General features: G+C 35.2%; 1 protein-coding gene across 1 annotated transcript in view; it reads left to right on the top strand.

Moving 5' to 3' along the window:
- KHDRBS2 (KH RNA binding domain containing, signal transduction associated 2) overlaps positions 1–17,402 on the top strand; it is a 762,937-nt gene extending 745,535 nt beyond the window's left edge. Inside the window, exon 9 of the mRNA XM_027852957.1 lies at positions 17,305–17,402. Within this exon, the coding sequence (XP_027708758.1) occupies positions 17,305–17,402 (98 nt within the window). The remainder of the gene's footprint in view (positions 1–17,304) is intronic.
- The last annotated feature ends 284 nt before the right edge of the window (positions 17,403–17,686 follow it).

The following is a 17,686-nucleotide window of genomic DNA, read 5'->3' as shown; positions in this document are numbered from 1 at the left end:
AGATAGATAGATAGATAGATAGATAGATAGATAGATAGATAGATAGAGGGCACAAGGTGAGTTGAAGATGAATGGGTGATATATGGAGAATAAAATTAAGTGGTAATAGAGGATTATACTGGGAGAAGGGGAAAGGGAGAGATAGAATGGGGTAAATTATCTCACATAAAACAGCCATGGCTTTTACAGTGAAGGGGAAACAGGGGAAGGTGAAAGGGAATGAGTGAATCTTATTTTCATCAGATTTGGCTTAAAGAGGGAATAACATACACATTCAATTGGGTATCGAAATCTATCTTACCCTACAGAAAAATAGGGAGGAAGGGAATAAGAGAGCAGGGGGATGATAAAGAGGAGGACAGATGGGGAAAGTGGAAATCAGAAGCAAATACTTCTGAGAAGGGACAGGGCCAAAAGAAAGAATAGAATAAATGGATGAAGGGAAATATACTTAGTTTTTCACAATATGACCTACTATGGAAGTGTTTTATATGACTACACATCTATAACCTATATTGAGTTGCTTGCCTTCTCAATGAGGGTGGGTAGGGAAGGAGAAAGGGAGAAAATTTAGAACCCAATGTTTTAAAAATTAATATTAAAAATCGCTTTCACGTGCAACTGGGAAATAAAATATACAGGCAATGGGGTATAGAAATCTATCCTGCCCTACAGGAAAATAGAAGGAGAATGGGATAAGAGAAGGGGGGGTGGAGATGGAAGGGAAGGAAGATTGGGGGAAGAGGTATTCAGAATGCATGCCATCTTGGGGTGGGGGAGGGATGAGATGGGGAGAAAATTTGGAACTCAAAATCTTGTGGAAGTGAATATTGAAAACTAAAATTAATTAATTAATAAAATGGGGGGGGATTTTAAAAAGAAAAGAAAAAAAAAGAAAGTACTTTGTAACCTATTAATATGTTGAGGGCCAGAAAATTAAAAGGCCTTTTTTTTCACACAGTTCTCTTATAAGCAGACATGGATATTTAGGAACCAAGTGTGTAACATGGAATAAGGGAAGAGCATCGAAGTGTTTACCTTCTTTCCACAGGAAACAGAAGTACCTCCAAGGTTAAATGGAAGCTCTGGCAGGGGAAGGGTTTAATACTCATCAGGAAAATTGGGTCTTAGGTTCAAAATACTCACATATTAAACCTCTAAATTCATTTTTATTTATCATATTCTTTGATAACAAATTGAAAAGGGTGAAAATTCAGTCAATCAGTATGGCACTTAATCCCTAATCCTCTCACAACTTTAAAGATAACTGATTATCAGTCAGAAAGCCTCTGTCAGGTCAAATTATATCCCTCAACCCGGTTTAATAAGCTTTTGTTGTGAACCTACTGTGTTCCAGGAATTGAGCTAGGTGCAGAGGATACAAAGAACAAAAACAAAAAATTTCCCTGCCCTCAGGAAGCTGACATTCTACTAGATCTTATATTCTTCTTGAGATGAAGTGATGGCTATTGTATACATGTGAGGGCAAATCATAGAATCATAGATTTAGAGCCACAAAGGACCTTAGAGGACATCAAATTTGATCTGTTCCTTTTACAGATGAGGCAACTGAGGCCCGAGGTAATGCAAGAGGAGTTTGAGGTGGGATTTAAACAGAGGACTGCTAAATCAAAAACTAGTCATCTTTTCAATATATTGGACTGCACCTTGTTTCTCTCTGGCTTGCATATTTATATTACACAATTTTTTTTCTGAAATAGGTGGCTTGATAAGGTATTCCACCAGATTTGTCTTGCTGCTTTATATGAATATTCATTTTTGATAAAATGAAAACTTAATTTGTATTCTAAGTATATGAATGAAAATATTTGACTGAAAGGTTTTTTTGGAGTTCCACAGGTGCTGCACATCTGTGTGAACCACAGTAATTGATTTAGAAAAATCTGGAAAAGAATATAATTTATTAAGAGTGAATTCCAAATGTGGCACATAAATTTGCCTGTCACAAGTATGGCCTATAGAAAGCGCAAGATCTACATTCACCCTAGATGGGCAGCTAAGAATCGATCATGCTATTAAAGTCTCAGACAAATACATGTTACTGAATGTATAAGGTGAAGAACTAATTATATGCCCACTCTGTAGTGGTCTTTTAAATGACAGTTGTGTAGAATAAACGAGACAATGTGAATTTCCTGCCTGGAAATGAAGGAAGGAAAACAGAAATTTTGGCCCTTATTCCTAGACATTTAAATGTTTCACTTCAAATCAATTGTAGTACGTGATGATTACCCTCCCAATTTGAAAAAAAGAACTTAGTGTTAATAAAATCTGTGACAGCGGCAGAACAAAATGAAGCCAATATGAGTAATCATACCAACTGGGTGGCTGCAAGTTCATAGATTAAATGATCGTTTTAAGTGGGAAAGAGAAACATAGATTGGGGAAATTTTGATTTGTAGATGGAGGTGACAGAGTTTCACTTAATAAGAACGAATACACCCATGATTTCCAGCATAATATAGGCACAGCTACCATTGTTTCTGGGAAATCAGGTAGTGTATGCTGCAGGTTTTAAAAGGAAAGGAGGTGAAGAGAAGAGGATGAAAATTATTTTTCTTTTTTTTCTTTTCCAATTTGTGGTTTTTTTTTTTCTTTTAAGAAAGAGGGTATAAGTGACCTAAGGGGACTCAGCTTTTAAATTATTTTTAAATGAAATTTTAAGAAATAAAGATAATGTTTTAGATTACTTTTTTCATCTTTCCCATCTCATCCAGTCAGAAATGGCACTTGAGGTCAGTAAACTTTTAAGGGAAACAAGACATATCTTATAAAATTCTTTGATTATAACTTTGAAGAGAATAATACATCTTCTACTTCAAGAAGTCAGAAAATAAATACAACAACTATGTGCATAATTGCTCCAATGAAAGGAATTATAATCCCTCCATGCTTCAAAAGACAGTCTTCATGACTTAACTATGGACATGAAAAGATTATTGCCTCAGGACCAGCCTTCTGATGATGAACTTTTCTATACTTGGCTATGCTGGCACTTAGACTACCAACATGACTATCTTCCTTTGGCAGGGTCTTCATAGCTTGATAGAAACTCTGAGAATTTGCTCTCATATAACTTGTAGAGTGAGACATTAGGAATTTAGTAGAGAATTCAGTCTATCTGTCTGTCTATGTTTCTATCTGTCTGTCTGTCAGTCTATAATTCAATCAATCAATAGGCTGTAATCAAAAGGATTTCAGACTGTGCAGTACTTTCACTTTAGGTTCAGATCTCGAGATATAATGACACGCACTCAGTATAAACTTAACAAATTATCACATTTATTTTACAATGATTAATAATGATTAAGACAACACAAACAAATAAAGATGAGAATAACATTCAATACAATAAGTAATAATCAAAATCAAGAAAAGGGAGAATAAGAAAAGAAAGGATACACACTCACTAACCAAACAGGCGAGCTCAAATACCTAACAGGACCCGGGAGACTGGAGACAGTCCAGAGGTCTGGTCAGGGAGGCAAGGGAGCAGCATCCCTCTCCAACCCAAATCAGAGGTCATATACGTGATCCACCTCTGACCACAGAAACTTGGCGTCCCTATCTCTGGCATCAATCAAGTACTCCAAAAAATCCCCTTTCAAATGACCCTTTTATATCTATGTAAACCAGGGAAAAACAATCTTAGTATTTTGTTTTGTGTACATATCCTTGGTGAGCTCAGGTCCGTCCGGGACACGTACACATTTTAGCAAAGGTCAGAGCTTGATCAGAGCCCCAAATACCTGTTTGTTGTGTAAATCTCCAAGGAAGGATCAGGTCCTCGGACAGATACACATTTTTCTCAAGAAAAAATGTTCCTAGAGAATTGCTTTCCCGGGTAACATAGTTTGTTGTTACTTAATGTTCCATCTCCTTGGTACCCTCAGCCATGCATGTTAACTCCAATTTACATTCTTTATGTCAGGTCAGGAGGCAGTTACACGAGGGGCTGGGAGGATCTCCTCAGTTTCCCTCACACAGGCATTTATTAAATGTTGGCTAAGTGTTGGGCACTGTGTTAGGCAATAAGTACATGGACAAAATAAAACAGTCCCTGCCTTCCAGTAGCTTATATTTTATCAAGTAATACAAGATATTTTATGCCAACTTCATCTATATACTTATACTCATTTTTATTGTTTTGCTTATTTTTTATTATTTGGCATTATCATGTACATAAATTAACACATCCATCCACTGAAGAGGCACCATGACATAGTGAATAGAGAGCTGGTCCCTGAATCAAGAAGTTCTGTGTTCCAATCTAGTATCTGACACTTTAATAAATGAATAAACATTTGGGAAGTGCTGGGTATATCCTTGCTGTATAATCTTTGGAAAATTTCTTAACTTTTCATGGTGCCAGGCAAATCAAAGTCTTTGCATTGCAAAATAGTTGTTAATCTATTTTGGTAGAGGGGGCCTATTCGCTAGGGAAATGCCCTTTACGAGTATAGATTGGCAACTGTTCTGCAGCAGTAGGAGAACATTGCTCTTATTTAAAAAAATAGTGAATACATATCTTTTTATTTTTGAAACAAATACCATGTAACTGATAAAGAGAATCTTAGTGATAATTATGTCTTGTTTTCAAAAACCCCTTTTGTGTGACTGAATAACTAAAAGAAGGATGATGAAGAGTTCTCATAAATTTCTCAGTTAGCATTAGTAAATTCACTCATGAGTAGTAATTGTTACCTGAGAAAGCAGGAAGAGTCTAATCTAATGCCATTAGAGAAAGGAGAAGAAAGCATCTCATCAGAAAGCCTTGGGGAGTAGAAGAGAAAGGTGTTGAATGAGGACAAAGGACTAAAGATGGGGAACCAAATAAAGTACCAGTAGCCAAAGGACGACCTGGGTTTGAGTCAATAGAACATCATAATAACAAGAGCCATATCACTGTAGCAAAAGGAACTTTTATTGAATGTACCTAAGTTCACAACTCCAAAAGCAGGGAGAAACATGGTTGTACACCCTGCAAATGACAGCATATAAGGTAATATGTCAGCATCAATGGATGGTTCTTGATAAAGGCTTCCATCAACCTAATTAGGGTGATTTTTTTTTCAAACAGCTATTGTGTATGCAGCCTAGAAAGTCTTATAGATCTATAAGAAGTGATTACAGGTTCGGGGTAGTGGTTGAGTGTGGGGCCTTCCCCTGGCTTCCAGGGATTCACACCAATGTTGCAACCTAGTTGAGCAAGGTCTTCTATAATTCTGGTACTGGGGTCAGTAATTATGGCTAAAAACCTAAAGAGACCTTTCATTTACTTTATATTTCCCTATAAAATCTTGTGTAAATTCCTTTTCTCCTGTAGCCCATTAAGGACTGTATTTTTGGTCAGTGAGTTGGCAGTAACATAAGAGATCTGTTCGTATCCAAGTCTAGCAGCTCATTGATTGTAGTAAATAATATGTATAAGTGAGATAAATCAACAAACAGGTGCAGACATATTTATCCACTATTTAGTCTAAAAGAAAAATCATTGAATAATAATGTCCATGGAAAATGAGGTTTGCATAGAGTAAAATTTAAGTTTGGGAAAGATTAAGTATGTAAATAGGACAGGATCAGAAAAACTTTCATGGGAATTTAATGCTTAGCCTTGGGAGAAGAGATGAGATGAAATGAAGGAGAGACCCTTTAGTTGATAAGAATATAAAACCTTACACACTGATAAGGCCTAGGATCTATATAGACTTGATTCACAATAATACCAGACTAATTTTTTTGGACAATATAATTCTTCAAGTTTAATCTGTATAGTTAGGTGGCATAGTGGCTAGAGCAATGTACTTGGAGTCAGGAAGACAAGTTCAAATCTTACTTCATATATTTAATAGCTGGGAAAATTATTCAACCTCTTTTAGTTTCTGTCTCCTTAGGTATAAAATAAGGATAATAACAATGCCTCACAAAAAGGTTGTGAGCATAAATGAAAAAATATATATGTAGAGTGCTTTGGAAAGTTTAAAATTCTACATAAATGTGAACTAATCTTATGGAAAGCACATTGGGAATCATAAAGTGCTTTACAATTCTAGGTATTATTGTTAATCACTTTTATTATTTAATTGCAAACAATTAGAGAACTTTACACATTATAGATCATCAACTATCTTAATTTATCCAAATACTTATTAAATGTATTCATATTGCTTAGTTTCTGCTTCCTCAGGAAGATCCATATAATTACTGCCTTTTAGGTCCTAGAAGGTATTTCCAGGTACTTTACTAACAGCTTACTTTTCTGAATTTCATGGGACAGTGGTAGAAATTTAAAAGAGTTGTTTCTTTGTAGCTTTGTACAAAAAGAAAAAAGTTCCTTACTTGATTTTCATGGCCCAACTCTACTATACTATATTTCCTTGTACCTCCCCAAACATTTCTAACTAAATAAAATGAGGAACATGGTTACTCAGCAGCTTGCTAAAAACAAGGGTCCTGTCACATCCTTTGCCATCTTAACTTTGTTTGAAGAAAGTACATACACATGTACTCTATTGTTAAGCACTCAAATGTTCATTAATTGAGGGTAAAAAAGAACCAGATATGTTTAGAAATGGAAACGTGAGGCCCTGAAGCAGTGGAGACAAAAATTGAGAGCCATGGATAGCCCTAGCTAATATCAGTCACAGGAAAAAAGAAAGCTTCATGGAATGCAACTAAAAATTCTGAAAAGGGTAGAGGCTCACATTTTCCTAGATAATCATAAGCTTTAGAGCAAGAAGGGAAATTTGAGATTAATTAATAACCCCCCTAATTTTAGAAGTAAAGAAACTGAGACCCAGCGAAGCAAAATGATGTGTCTAAGTACATAAAAGTAGAATATGTCAAAGCTATGATTTGTAGCAAAATCTTTTGATTCCAAGTCTTCTTCAAAAAACTGCGTTCTTGGGGACAGCTAGGTAGTACAGTGGATAGAGCACTGGCCCTGGATTCAGGAGGACTTGAGTTCAAATCTGGCCTCAGACATATAACACTTACTAGCTGTGTGACCCTGGGCAAGTTGCTTAACCCCATTGCCTAACCAAAAAAAAAAAAAAAAAAATTAAAAAACTGCCTTCTTTGGTGCTCTCAGAGCAGTTTTCTTTGGCTGAAACTTTGTTACATCCACAAAGAAAATCACCTTAAGGTAAAATTAAGGACACTCCAAGATATATTGACTTAAACTATCAAAATGAGCCAATTTGGGGATCAAAAATGCTGGATTTGTTTCCTATAATTTGTACACTATCAAGAATTTGATTTCTTAGAATCATTTCTTAGTAATAACTTTCACCCAGCATAATTTTCATTAATAGATAACTTCCAGTTCCTAGTATCCTGTAATTGTTTTGAACAAGGCCTTATGTACTTTTTCTATATCCTATATAGTTTGTATAGATTTTAGGCATTTACTCCTTAAATTTTGTCTTCCTACATATGATGATGATAATAATGATGATGATGATATAGTCTATGTCTTCTCCAGTCATTATCAGAAATTTTTAGTCCAAGTTCTGCCCTTACCTAAAAATGACCTTTATTGCCTTTTACAATGTCCCTAAGTTCTCTCATTCTCAGTTTCATCATTAGCATATGAAAATTCTAAAACCATGTAAAGCTATCTGAAAACTAACTGAAGAAGTTAAATGTAAAAATACCTAGATCAATCAGTCAGCAAGGATTTGTTGAATATTCACCTTGTGTTAGGTCTTGGGGGAGCTATAGAAAAAGTATAAAACAGTTTAATTGGGGCAACAATACTAACATACATGAAAGAAATACTTACAATAAAGGAAAAGTATATCATTAAGTACTCTGTTGTGTGACACAGTTCTGAGTGATAGAGAAGTTCAAAGCTAAGAAATCAATGGATGTTGAATAGTAGAGAAAATCTTATGGGAGAAGTCAAGACTTACTTGTTGGTCCCTGAAGGACATATGATACTGGAATAAGTAAAGATGAAATTGAATATCATTCTGGATGAGTGGCACATCAAAAATGAGAGAAAGATCAGAGCTTTTCAAAGTGAAGCCTGAGCTGAAGATCTTCAGTAATGGGCACAATATGAAGGTATTTAGATAACATCCTACAATATTAGACTACAACATTCTGGGCTTATAGCACCTGACACTTATAGGGTGCTTTATAAGCTACAGATCTCTACATTATCTCAGTTGATCCTCACAACAACCTTGTGAGGCAGTTGGTATTATTTTTCTCCATTTTACAAATGAAGCAACTGAGAATGTGAGAATTAAGAAGTAATTTTCTTCCAGGGAGAATCAAACTGACATTTGAAAATATGTTCAAAAGACTAACCACTATCTAGAATCGAATCAAAGTCCCAAGAACATAATTTATTCTTAATGAATGTGTAATTGGCAATCTTTGTGGGGACATAAAATAACTCCCTTTATCTGTTTGAAAAAAAAATTGGCGGCTAACGGCTTCCCAGGCCTTTATTTTTTTAAGTTTCCTATTACTGAGCAATCAGCTACCTAAGGTGAGTTTTATGGGGTAGGGCTTACCTGTCTCTCTTTAAGGTGCATTTTTTAAATCAAATTTTAAAATAGATTTCTTCCCTTTCTGTACAGCTTTATTCTATGCATCTTAAAGTAAACCACTTTGAAATGACAAAAGTATTAGATAATAATTACATTGATAGCTGATTGGATCTTTGATCTCATCAATATGGGTACTTCCTTTAGAAACAGAGATCACAACTCATCTATTTCCTAACACTCTAAGTACTTCTGGTCCATACCCTCACACAAATCTCGCACAGGGGTTATATCCAACATTTCTCTAGGTATCTTACCATTGCAAGTATACCAATGGATCAGGTACATGTGGTTTGTCAATTGATTATTCTTCCCCTTCACTCCTACCCCTTTTTTTTTGCTGGACTTTTGACTTCATTGATATAGGAAGCTCCTGGTGAGGAAGCTTTCACCAATGCAGATTGTTCCCTGCTCCAGAATTATTTGTCCTAAAGAGTTTTTAAAATGCAGAGGGGTTAAGGAACTTACACAGGGTTACATGGCCAGTATTTGTAAAAGGTATGATTTGACCACAGTTTCTCCCATCTTTGAAGCTGACTCTTTACTCACTATGGCATAGTGACTATGCCAAGCTGTCTCTCATGATAATCAAAACATAATAAACATGGATACAACTTATGGAACATGAAATAGTTGTCATTCTATCACTCAATTCCATGAATATGTTTTCAAAATTTTACTGAAATACAAAAAAAGTCTTCTTTCAGTACCAATGAGCAACCAAGAATCACCCATTAACACACTAAATTGAATCAGCTCAAATTCACTGTGGTAGAATAAAAATAGTTAATTACTTCAAATAGCTAATTAATTGAGCGCCCTGGGAATGGTTATTTATTATGGAAAACTAGGATCCTGGCCCAAGGGGCAAAAGAGATTGAATTTTCTGAGGAAGGACAAATGGATTGCATGTCCTCCCTTCAGACAAATGTGTACAGAAAATAAAGCAATAGATAAGAGCTATACATTTCAACATTCTTTGCTGATAAGTAGCCACAAAACAGTCCTCAACCATACTTTTGAATTGCTACATTTACATGAAGTGATGCCCTTAATAGATACAGGAAACCTATCCTGGAGAAAATAAACTTAATGGTTTAGAGCCCATGTGAATTTTAAGTAACAGCACTAAAATAGCACTGTGTAATCGACAAATGTAGATGCTTGTGTGTTGAGATAATAACAATCAACATGAGTTTTCCTTTCTGGTTGTGGGTTCTATGCATTGATTCAGAGTTTGCACATCATAAATTGAACAAATGATCTATAGTACAAGTAGGAAAGATGCTAGATTTAGAATCAAAGAATATGAGTTCAAATCTCAGATCTCCTACTTACTACCTATGTGACCATAGGCAAATCAACTTACCTCCTGAGACCTCGGTTTCCTCGTCTAGATAATTTGAATCTTTCCAGCTCTAAATCATTGACTATACAATCTTCTCCTAACTGGTTCAGTAGATGGTGTACTGAGCCTGAAAGCGGAAGTAATTGAATTCAAATTTGGCCTGACACTGCACAATCCTGGGCAAATCACTTTAACCTCTGTCTGCTTGAGTTTCCTCTTCTGTAAGAAATGAAGATAATAGTAGCACACACTTTCCATGGTTGTGAAAATCAGTGAGATAATATTTGTAAAGCTCTTTACATAGCAGCTGTCACACAGTAGGCACTTAATAAGTGTTCCTTTCCTTCTTCCTGCTTCATCTTGAAGAGATTATATTCAAGAATACAGAAATGTAAATGACAAACTGTATTTCTCATAAAATGTAAACATAATACCCTTGACTAGAATTTGATACTACCTCTGAAGGCTTCTTTGAAATTTGTCCTCCCTAGAGGTAATAGTTTAGGAACTAATCCAGTAAGGATACAATTCAGAGACTCCTTTATCTTGTACTTAAATTGGCCTCTAGCCCTTATTCCTACTGAATTTTCTCAACAACCTCTGCACTCTCAGTGACAACCTAAGAACAGCATTTCGCAGCCTCAAAAACACATTCAGATTTTTCATATGGATTCTCAATGCTCCCAGAGTGCATGGTCACACAGAACAGATGAGGACAAGTTGAGAAATGCCTACAACTTAATAGGCATGATTCTGCTGAGAGAGAAGAATTTAGAGATGCAAAAACTTTGGAGGCCACCAGAGTAAAATAATACACCAAAACAGCTACCTGGGTAATTTACTCTTCTCTATCAAAAGGAGAATGATTCTCAATGCTTAGAGCAGTGCTATGCAGGGAAACTTTACAGAAGTCTATAAAATTTGTCTAACTCAGACTAACTAGGAGAAAGGTCAGTCTAAATTAGTGATAAATACAAATTATAGAATTTTGGAGGCAGAAGAATTCTTCAGGATCAATGCAAGCCCTCTTATTTTTCTGTGATGAAAACTGAACCCCAAGGAATGAAAAATGACTTGCCCAAGGTCACACAGGTAGAAAACTGTCAATCCAGGGCCAGGGCTTGGGTCTTCTAGCGCAGCACCCTTTCCACCACACCATTCTGCTTCCTTTTTTGAAAATGACCTCATTTTCAATTTAGCAAATCTTACAATGTGTTTCCAACTTAAAAGACAAAGCATTTATAATTAGTGACACCATTTGCTTATTGAGTACTCAACAGTTTGTTACATATTGTGGGAAATCTATCTCTGTTTTCAAAAAACTTATAATCTAATAAAGTTTATATACTTCATGGAGTTTAGGAAATAAAACTAATGCACATTAAAAAATAATTATGTGACAAAACCTATATTCATAATTTGTTGGTTAACACTGCTTCCTCAAGTTGATACTATTTAAGTGGTTTATTTATTCATAGTAGGGGTACAAACAAAATGCTGAGTTTCAGAGGAAGAAGAAAACACTTTTGGCACGAACAGTTTAAAGTATGTGTTAAACCCAAATTCCAATGAATTATCATAAAATCTGAATTAATAGAGTAAAAATTAATGACTACTTATTGCATTCACAAATGAGTTATGATGTTCCAGTTTTCACTATTTAAAATATTCATTTTGACTTGCTAAATGATTATAAAAATGCCTAAATCCAATTCATTTTAATAAAATCATGAAAAGGAGCATCAGACCATAGCATAACGACTAAAATAAATTTTAGTTCAATTCAGCAAAAAATTGTCAAACACCTACTCTTTCCCAGCTACTCTGTGAGGTACAAGATACACAAAGATAAAATAAGATATAGTCCCTATCCTTAAAGAACTTAACGATCTAATGGATTGCACATTTCAGATATTTTGTCTTTACTTTTTTATTACCTCTGATGCTTCCCTCTTACTCATTTCAGACCTCACATAGGTCTCCAAATCTTCCTTTCCAATATCCCTTACATTTTTGTGCATCTCTTAGGTTTATTCCAAATCTAGAACTGTGATCTAAATGATCTGTTTCCACTGACTCTACCCTAGAACAGGCCCATATTGCCATCTGCCTGAACTATTACAATAGCTTCATAACAGCCTGGCTGACTTGGTTCAAATTGAATTTCTATCTCCCTATAGTTTGCAAAGAATTTTTACAAAATGGCTTTGAGCATATTTACAGTATAATCTAATGATAGGAAATCAGAAGAGATAAGGAAGGGTTATGTGATTAAATACAAGTGGGAATAATGTAAGCATTACAAATGGGTTAATAGAGAATAGATAGATAACTACATACAAACATATATACATACATATGTAGATGGATAGATAGATAAAGTAAATATTCTAAGTACATAAAAGACTAAGTCATAGACTTTGATAGAAATAACCTATTTATAGAGCTGTTTTCTACTAGTTGATGGAAATAAATTCTTTCTGGCCCCTCCATCGACCTTTGAAAATTCCTATTTATTTCTTCCATATGGCTACCACCACATACATATACACACATCCCATATACCCACAATATGAAGGAGAACTTCCAAAACAGATACAACCATTTCTGGGTTATAAGACACAATATAACCAAGATTAGAACTCCAAGTTGAAATTTTAGAAGCTACTGTTAATAGTATTTTGTATCAATTTTTTTTTTCACATGTTTGTTAAGATCAATAGCAGCTAGGTGTTGCAAGGAGTAGAGTGCTGAACCTGGAATCAGGAGGATCTGAGTTCAAATCCAGCTTCAGACATTTGCTATCTGTGTGACCCTGGGCAAGTCATTTAAGCTCTGTCTACAATGATCTTCTCATCCGTAAAATAGAACTAGTGTCTATCATCTATGGTTGTTTCAAGCATAAAATTAGATGATATTTGTAACCCACTTTGCAAACCTTAAAACATTGCATAACTACTAGCTGCTGCTATTGTTTTTAACAACACCCCCTGCAAAGAAAAAGAAGTTGATTCTATATAATTCTGAAAAATTAATTCAATAAGCTAATTAACTAAATCTAAAATTCATTAGTGTGGTGGTGGGAGGGGAATGGAACTAAAATAAAATAAAAGTTGGTAACTTCAAAAAGTTGAAACAGAAGTAAAAGTTTATATATTTAAAGGTATGAAAAGCCTAAAAGAAGAAAAGTAGGTAAGAGAGGAAGCATGCAATATCTGATTAATAAATAATTCCCTTCTAGCATGCTCTCACTTTTCAAAATGCTAAAAAACCTGAAAATGACAGCTTCTGAGTTTTCCTCACCTGTGGTATAGTATATGCCTGAAAGCAGATCTAAGAAACTTGAAATCTATGCAGAAATTTCAGTGGGTCCATGAACTTGAATGGGGAAAAAAAATAGACCTTTATTTTCCCTAAACGTTAACTGAAATTAACTTTAAAATATAAATAAATATAACTTTAAAATATTTTTTGAGATGTCCATAGAGTTTAGCTGACTGCCAAAAGCATCTATGACACAAACAGGTTAAGAACTACTCCCATGAAGTCATTTTTTCTACTTCTATAACCAAAAATAAACCTGTCTTGTTTGATTCCCTCCCCCCATCTCTTCCTTTTGCTCCCATTTTCTATTTATTATTAGAGGTTCATGGTACAGTGGAATAAACATTTGACTTTAGAATCAAAGAGCTGGGTTTCAGACCAGAGTCTATCACTGATTGGTCACATGACTTTGACCAATAAGTCACTTTGGACAGATCACTTTGTCATCATCGTATACTTCTTCTTCTTCTTCTTCTTCTTCTTCTTCTTCTTCTTCTTCTTCTTCTTCTTCTCCTCCTCCTCCTCTTCTCTTTAATTAATGGAGAGCATGGGATGAAAATCCTCTTCTGATCAGTAACTAAGTTATCAGTTTGTCTCACCTGTGGTCTAGCTAGTCATTCTTATAAATGAATGGACCTCCAAGCTTCTTGGTCCCTATCCCATTTTCTAAAATGTCACAAGTTGCTTGCCTGGTCCTACAACTTGACCTTTATTATTGAATAAAAGTGAGCCACCAGCCTGTACATGACCTAGTAGCAGTTTCAAAGTCTCCAAGAACATTTAAGCCATGACAATCCCCAAAAGTCTACTTTGTGGATTCCAGATTGATTTTCCCTATAGGAAAATTACAGGGAAATATGTCAATTCTGGAACCTTTTTGGTCCATTCTCTTCTACATCAGAAGTATTTCTTTATGAGGATTCAAAATTGACCAATCTCCACCAACCGCTCCTCTCATCATGTGGAAACATAGAATAGATATAGAGTAGAATCACTGCAGGTCCTAAATATCCAGATTTTTTTCCTAATAATAATCACTAAACTTAGGAGCTGTCCCAAGAACCCCCAATGTTCCCTGAAATGTGAGTGTTATCAGTTCAATGCCCTCAATGTTGTCTTTCTGATGCATTCTGTGAGACAATGCTGCTGTTTAAGCATGTGGATACTTTACTACCTAATCCTTGGCTAAGGATCCAAAGTTGAACTGCCTAAGGCTGTTTTTCACTCTATATCAGTGTTACAGAACAGTTTCTGTCTTTTTAAATTATATAATGCTGTAATTGAATTATTTTTATTCAATTCTTCCTGTTTCTTGATTTCCAGAGTTACCTCTTCCTCCCCCTACAATTATCAAAAAGTATACCACTGGAGTATATTTATTGTCCCTAAATTTTCTTAGACTTTTTGGGTAAAAGTAAAATTACTCTTGTCCTTTGAAAATAACATTGAGAACAACTGTCATATTGTCCTACAAAGGCCACCTTGACTTTGATTTCAAAGATGAAATTTGGGGCTGAATAGACAACTGTTCTGATTAAGTGTAGCATTTCTTATTTTCTCTTTATTTCCCTATTCTCCTCTCTTTCCATACCATTTGGAGCAATATATAGAACTGAAAAAGGCACCCTGACTTTTGAGAGTTATAATAGAAACCAATTTATTCACTGTTATCAAAGAAAGTATTCTGAATATATCTGCCACTTTAAATACAGAAACATTTAAAATCTTAATCATTTTGTGGAAATATTTCTCAAGATGTATTTTGTATCTTCCTGTCTTATTAAAAAGAGTGAAAGGATACTTTAGTACTTCATAGGTTTGCAATTTCATCCATGTTAGTAGTCCTTCAACTGATGAAATTTGCAAACCCTCTAAATCTGAGTAGATGATCTTCAGGAGTTATTGTGGCCAAAATAGATATCAGCCATTGGACAACTTTTGGTTCCTAGATAACACACTTAGTTCATTACTAAACCTGTAATCAAAATTTTCTTAGCTTAGCTATGCCTACCAAAGTTTGATTTCATCAGGCATATCCTTGAAAGACTTGAGTTATGTACCTCTTCACCCCTAAACCCCTTCCAGAGTGAAATACTGGATTAGACCCTGGAGTGAAGAAAATAATTTCAAAATAATGCCTCTAACACTATTTGTTGGACCTTGAGCAAGTCACTTAACCTCTGTCTACCTCAATTTCCTCATCTGTAAAATGAAGATAATAGCTTGCATGTTACAGGATTGCTGTGAAAATCAAATGACAACAGAGGCAGATACATGGGGACACTGGATGGACCATGGAACCTGGAGTCAGGAATACCTGAATTCAAATCTGACCTCAGACATTTACTCCCTGTGTTTTTCCAGGCAGGTCACTTAACCTCTCTCTGCCTCAGTTTTTTTTTTTTCATCTGTAAAATGGTAAAAAAAAAAAAAAAATAGCACTCACCTCCCAGGGTTGATATGAGAATACAATCAGTTCATATTTGTAAAGTACCTTGCAAGCCTTAAAGCATAATATAAAAGCTGGCTATTATTTTAATGAATAATGCCCTTAATTAATCAAACAACAAGTCTTTAATGAGCTTTTTCTATGTATCAGGCACTATACAAACCACTGGAGATACAAATACAAAGGATGAAATGATCTCTGCTCACAAGTAGCTTATATTCTCAGGGAAAAGATAATCAAAACATACATAAATCTACATAGCTTATCCATAAAGTGAATGAATACATATACCTGTTGGTTTTTCATACTTAAATCTTTCATTTAGTTTGTTTTTTTTGTTCCAGTAACAAAATGATTTGGCAAGTAGTCCTCTAAAAAGTTATCCATTGTAAGGGTAGTCATACCCTCTCTTGTGTGTTGAAAAGTCTAGGTTTTGCAGCAGATCTTCCCCCACTCACCCCCCATGCTGCTCAGATACTTCATCATTTAGGATCATAGAATCAATGTTCTGGAACTGAATGGGCCCTTAGTGGCCATCTAATCAAACGATTGTAGATTTAGAGTTGGACAGGATATTGTAGGTCATCCCATCCAATGACTCCACTTTAGAATTGAGTCAACTGAGACCCAAGAAGTTTGAATGACTTATCTGCAATAACATAGTAAGTAAATATCAGCTAGAATTAGAATCTAAGTCCTCTGGTTTCAGAATCACCACCTGATTCTTGACTATATTCTGAAATTTTGAGGTTTCTAGGAATCTGATTTCCAGATAAGTGGAAATTTGCTTTATAAATACAAATCCATTTTTAATCTTCCATGTTTCATATTGAGTAATCTTTTTTTTTAACTGAATCTTGAGTTTCATTGACATAGGAAGTTTCTGGTGAGGAACTTCCTCAACCAATATGGATAAATGACCTCTGCCCCAGTTTTAGAATTGCCTTGTGTACCAACAGGTTAAATTCCTTACTCAGAGACCTGAAGATAATATGTGTCAAAGGTAGGACTTAAACCCATGATGTCCTTATTGGAAAGCCAGTTCTGTATTCATTGCAACACATGATGCCCCTCTGAAGTACACCATCTAGTGTGTGTGTGTATGTGTGTGTGTGTGTGATATCACTCAACTTTTTCATTAGTTAGAATTAGCTCAAGTTTCAGACTCTGCTACTCTTTCAATTCTAGGATTCTTCAGCTCTTGGTCCATGTAAAAACCTTAATTAGGATACAAATAAGTAATAATCTGTCCTAGTGATTCCCTAGGTTATCTACTGATCCATTCTCCAGGTACACACATATATACTTTATAACATAGCAGATTTGCATGCTGCTAATAAAAGCATAGTCTTTCACCAACTAACCTCTTCTCCCTTCAAAATAGTTTCCTTCTAAGTGCCTCATTCTGTTGTTGTATTTGAGTAGATTTAACTCTGGAAATGTTCTATAGTCTTACTCTCCACTGGTGAAGATCAGCGGTTTTAGCCTTTCAGAGTATTAATTTAAAAAAAAAAATTTCCTCTTGACCAGGTAATGTGTCTACTATTCCATTACTGAAAATGAAAAATATTACATGTATTTTACTGTCTTTCTTTCATTTGTAGCACAAGAAGAATGGGCCCCAACCCGTTCCAGCCTAAAGGCACCACCTCCAAGGGCAGCCAGAGGGGGATACAGGGAACACCCCTATGGTAGATATTGAAGGTCTTCCTCATCTGTGACCTCACCTCAAAGACAATTAATAGCCTGTGGTCTCCACATAAACAGCAACAAGACAAGTAATAGTCCATTTCTTTTCTATCCTAGGGATTACTGCTCATGATTACCCCCTGTACTTCTTGTGTATTTCTTCCTATACTGTTGGCGTGACATTGACATTAGTATTATTTTATAACATGGACTTAAAAGACTTTGGCAAGCATCGTCTATAAACCATGCAGTAGGATGATATACTCTCGGTTGTTTTTCATTGTTGTGTGTATTTTA

This window comes from Vombatus ursinus, unplaced genomic scaffold (assembly GCF_900497805.2).
Source record: "Vombatus ursinus unplaced genomic scaffold, bare-nosed wombat genome assembly UNPS02009835.1, whole genome shotgun sequence".
NCBI classification, from domain to species: Eukaryota; Metazoa; Chordata; class Mammalia; order Diprotodontia; family Vombatidae; genus Vombatus; species Vombatus ursinus.
This window is presented reverse-complemented; position numbering and strand designations above follow the sequence as displayed.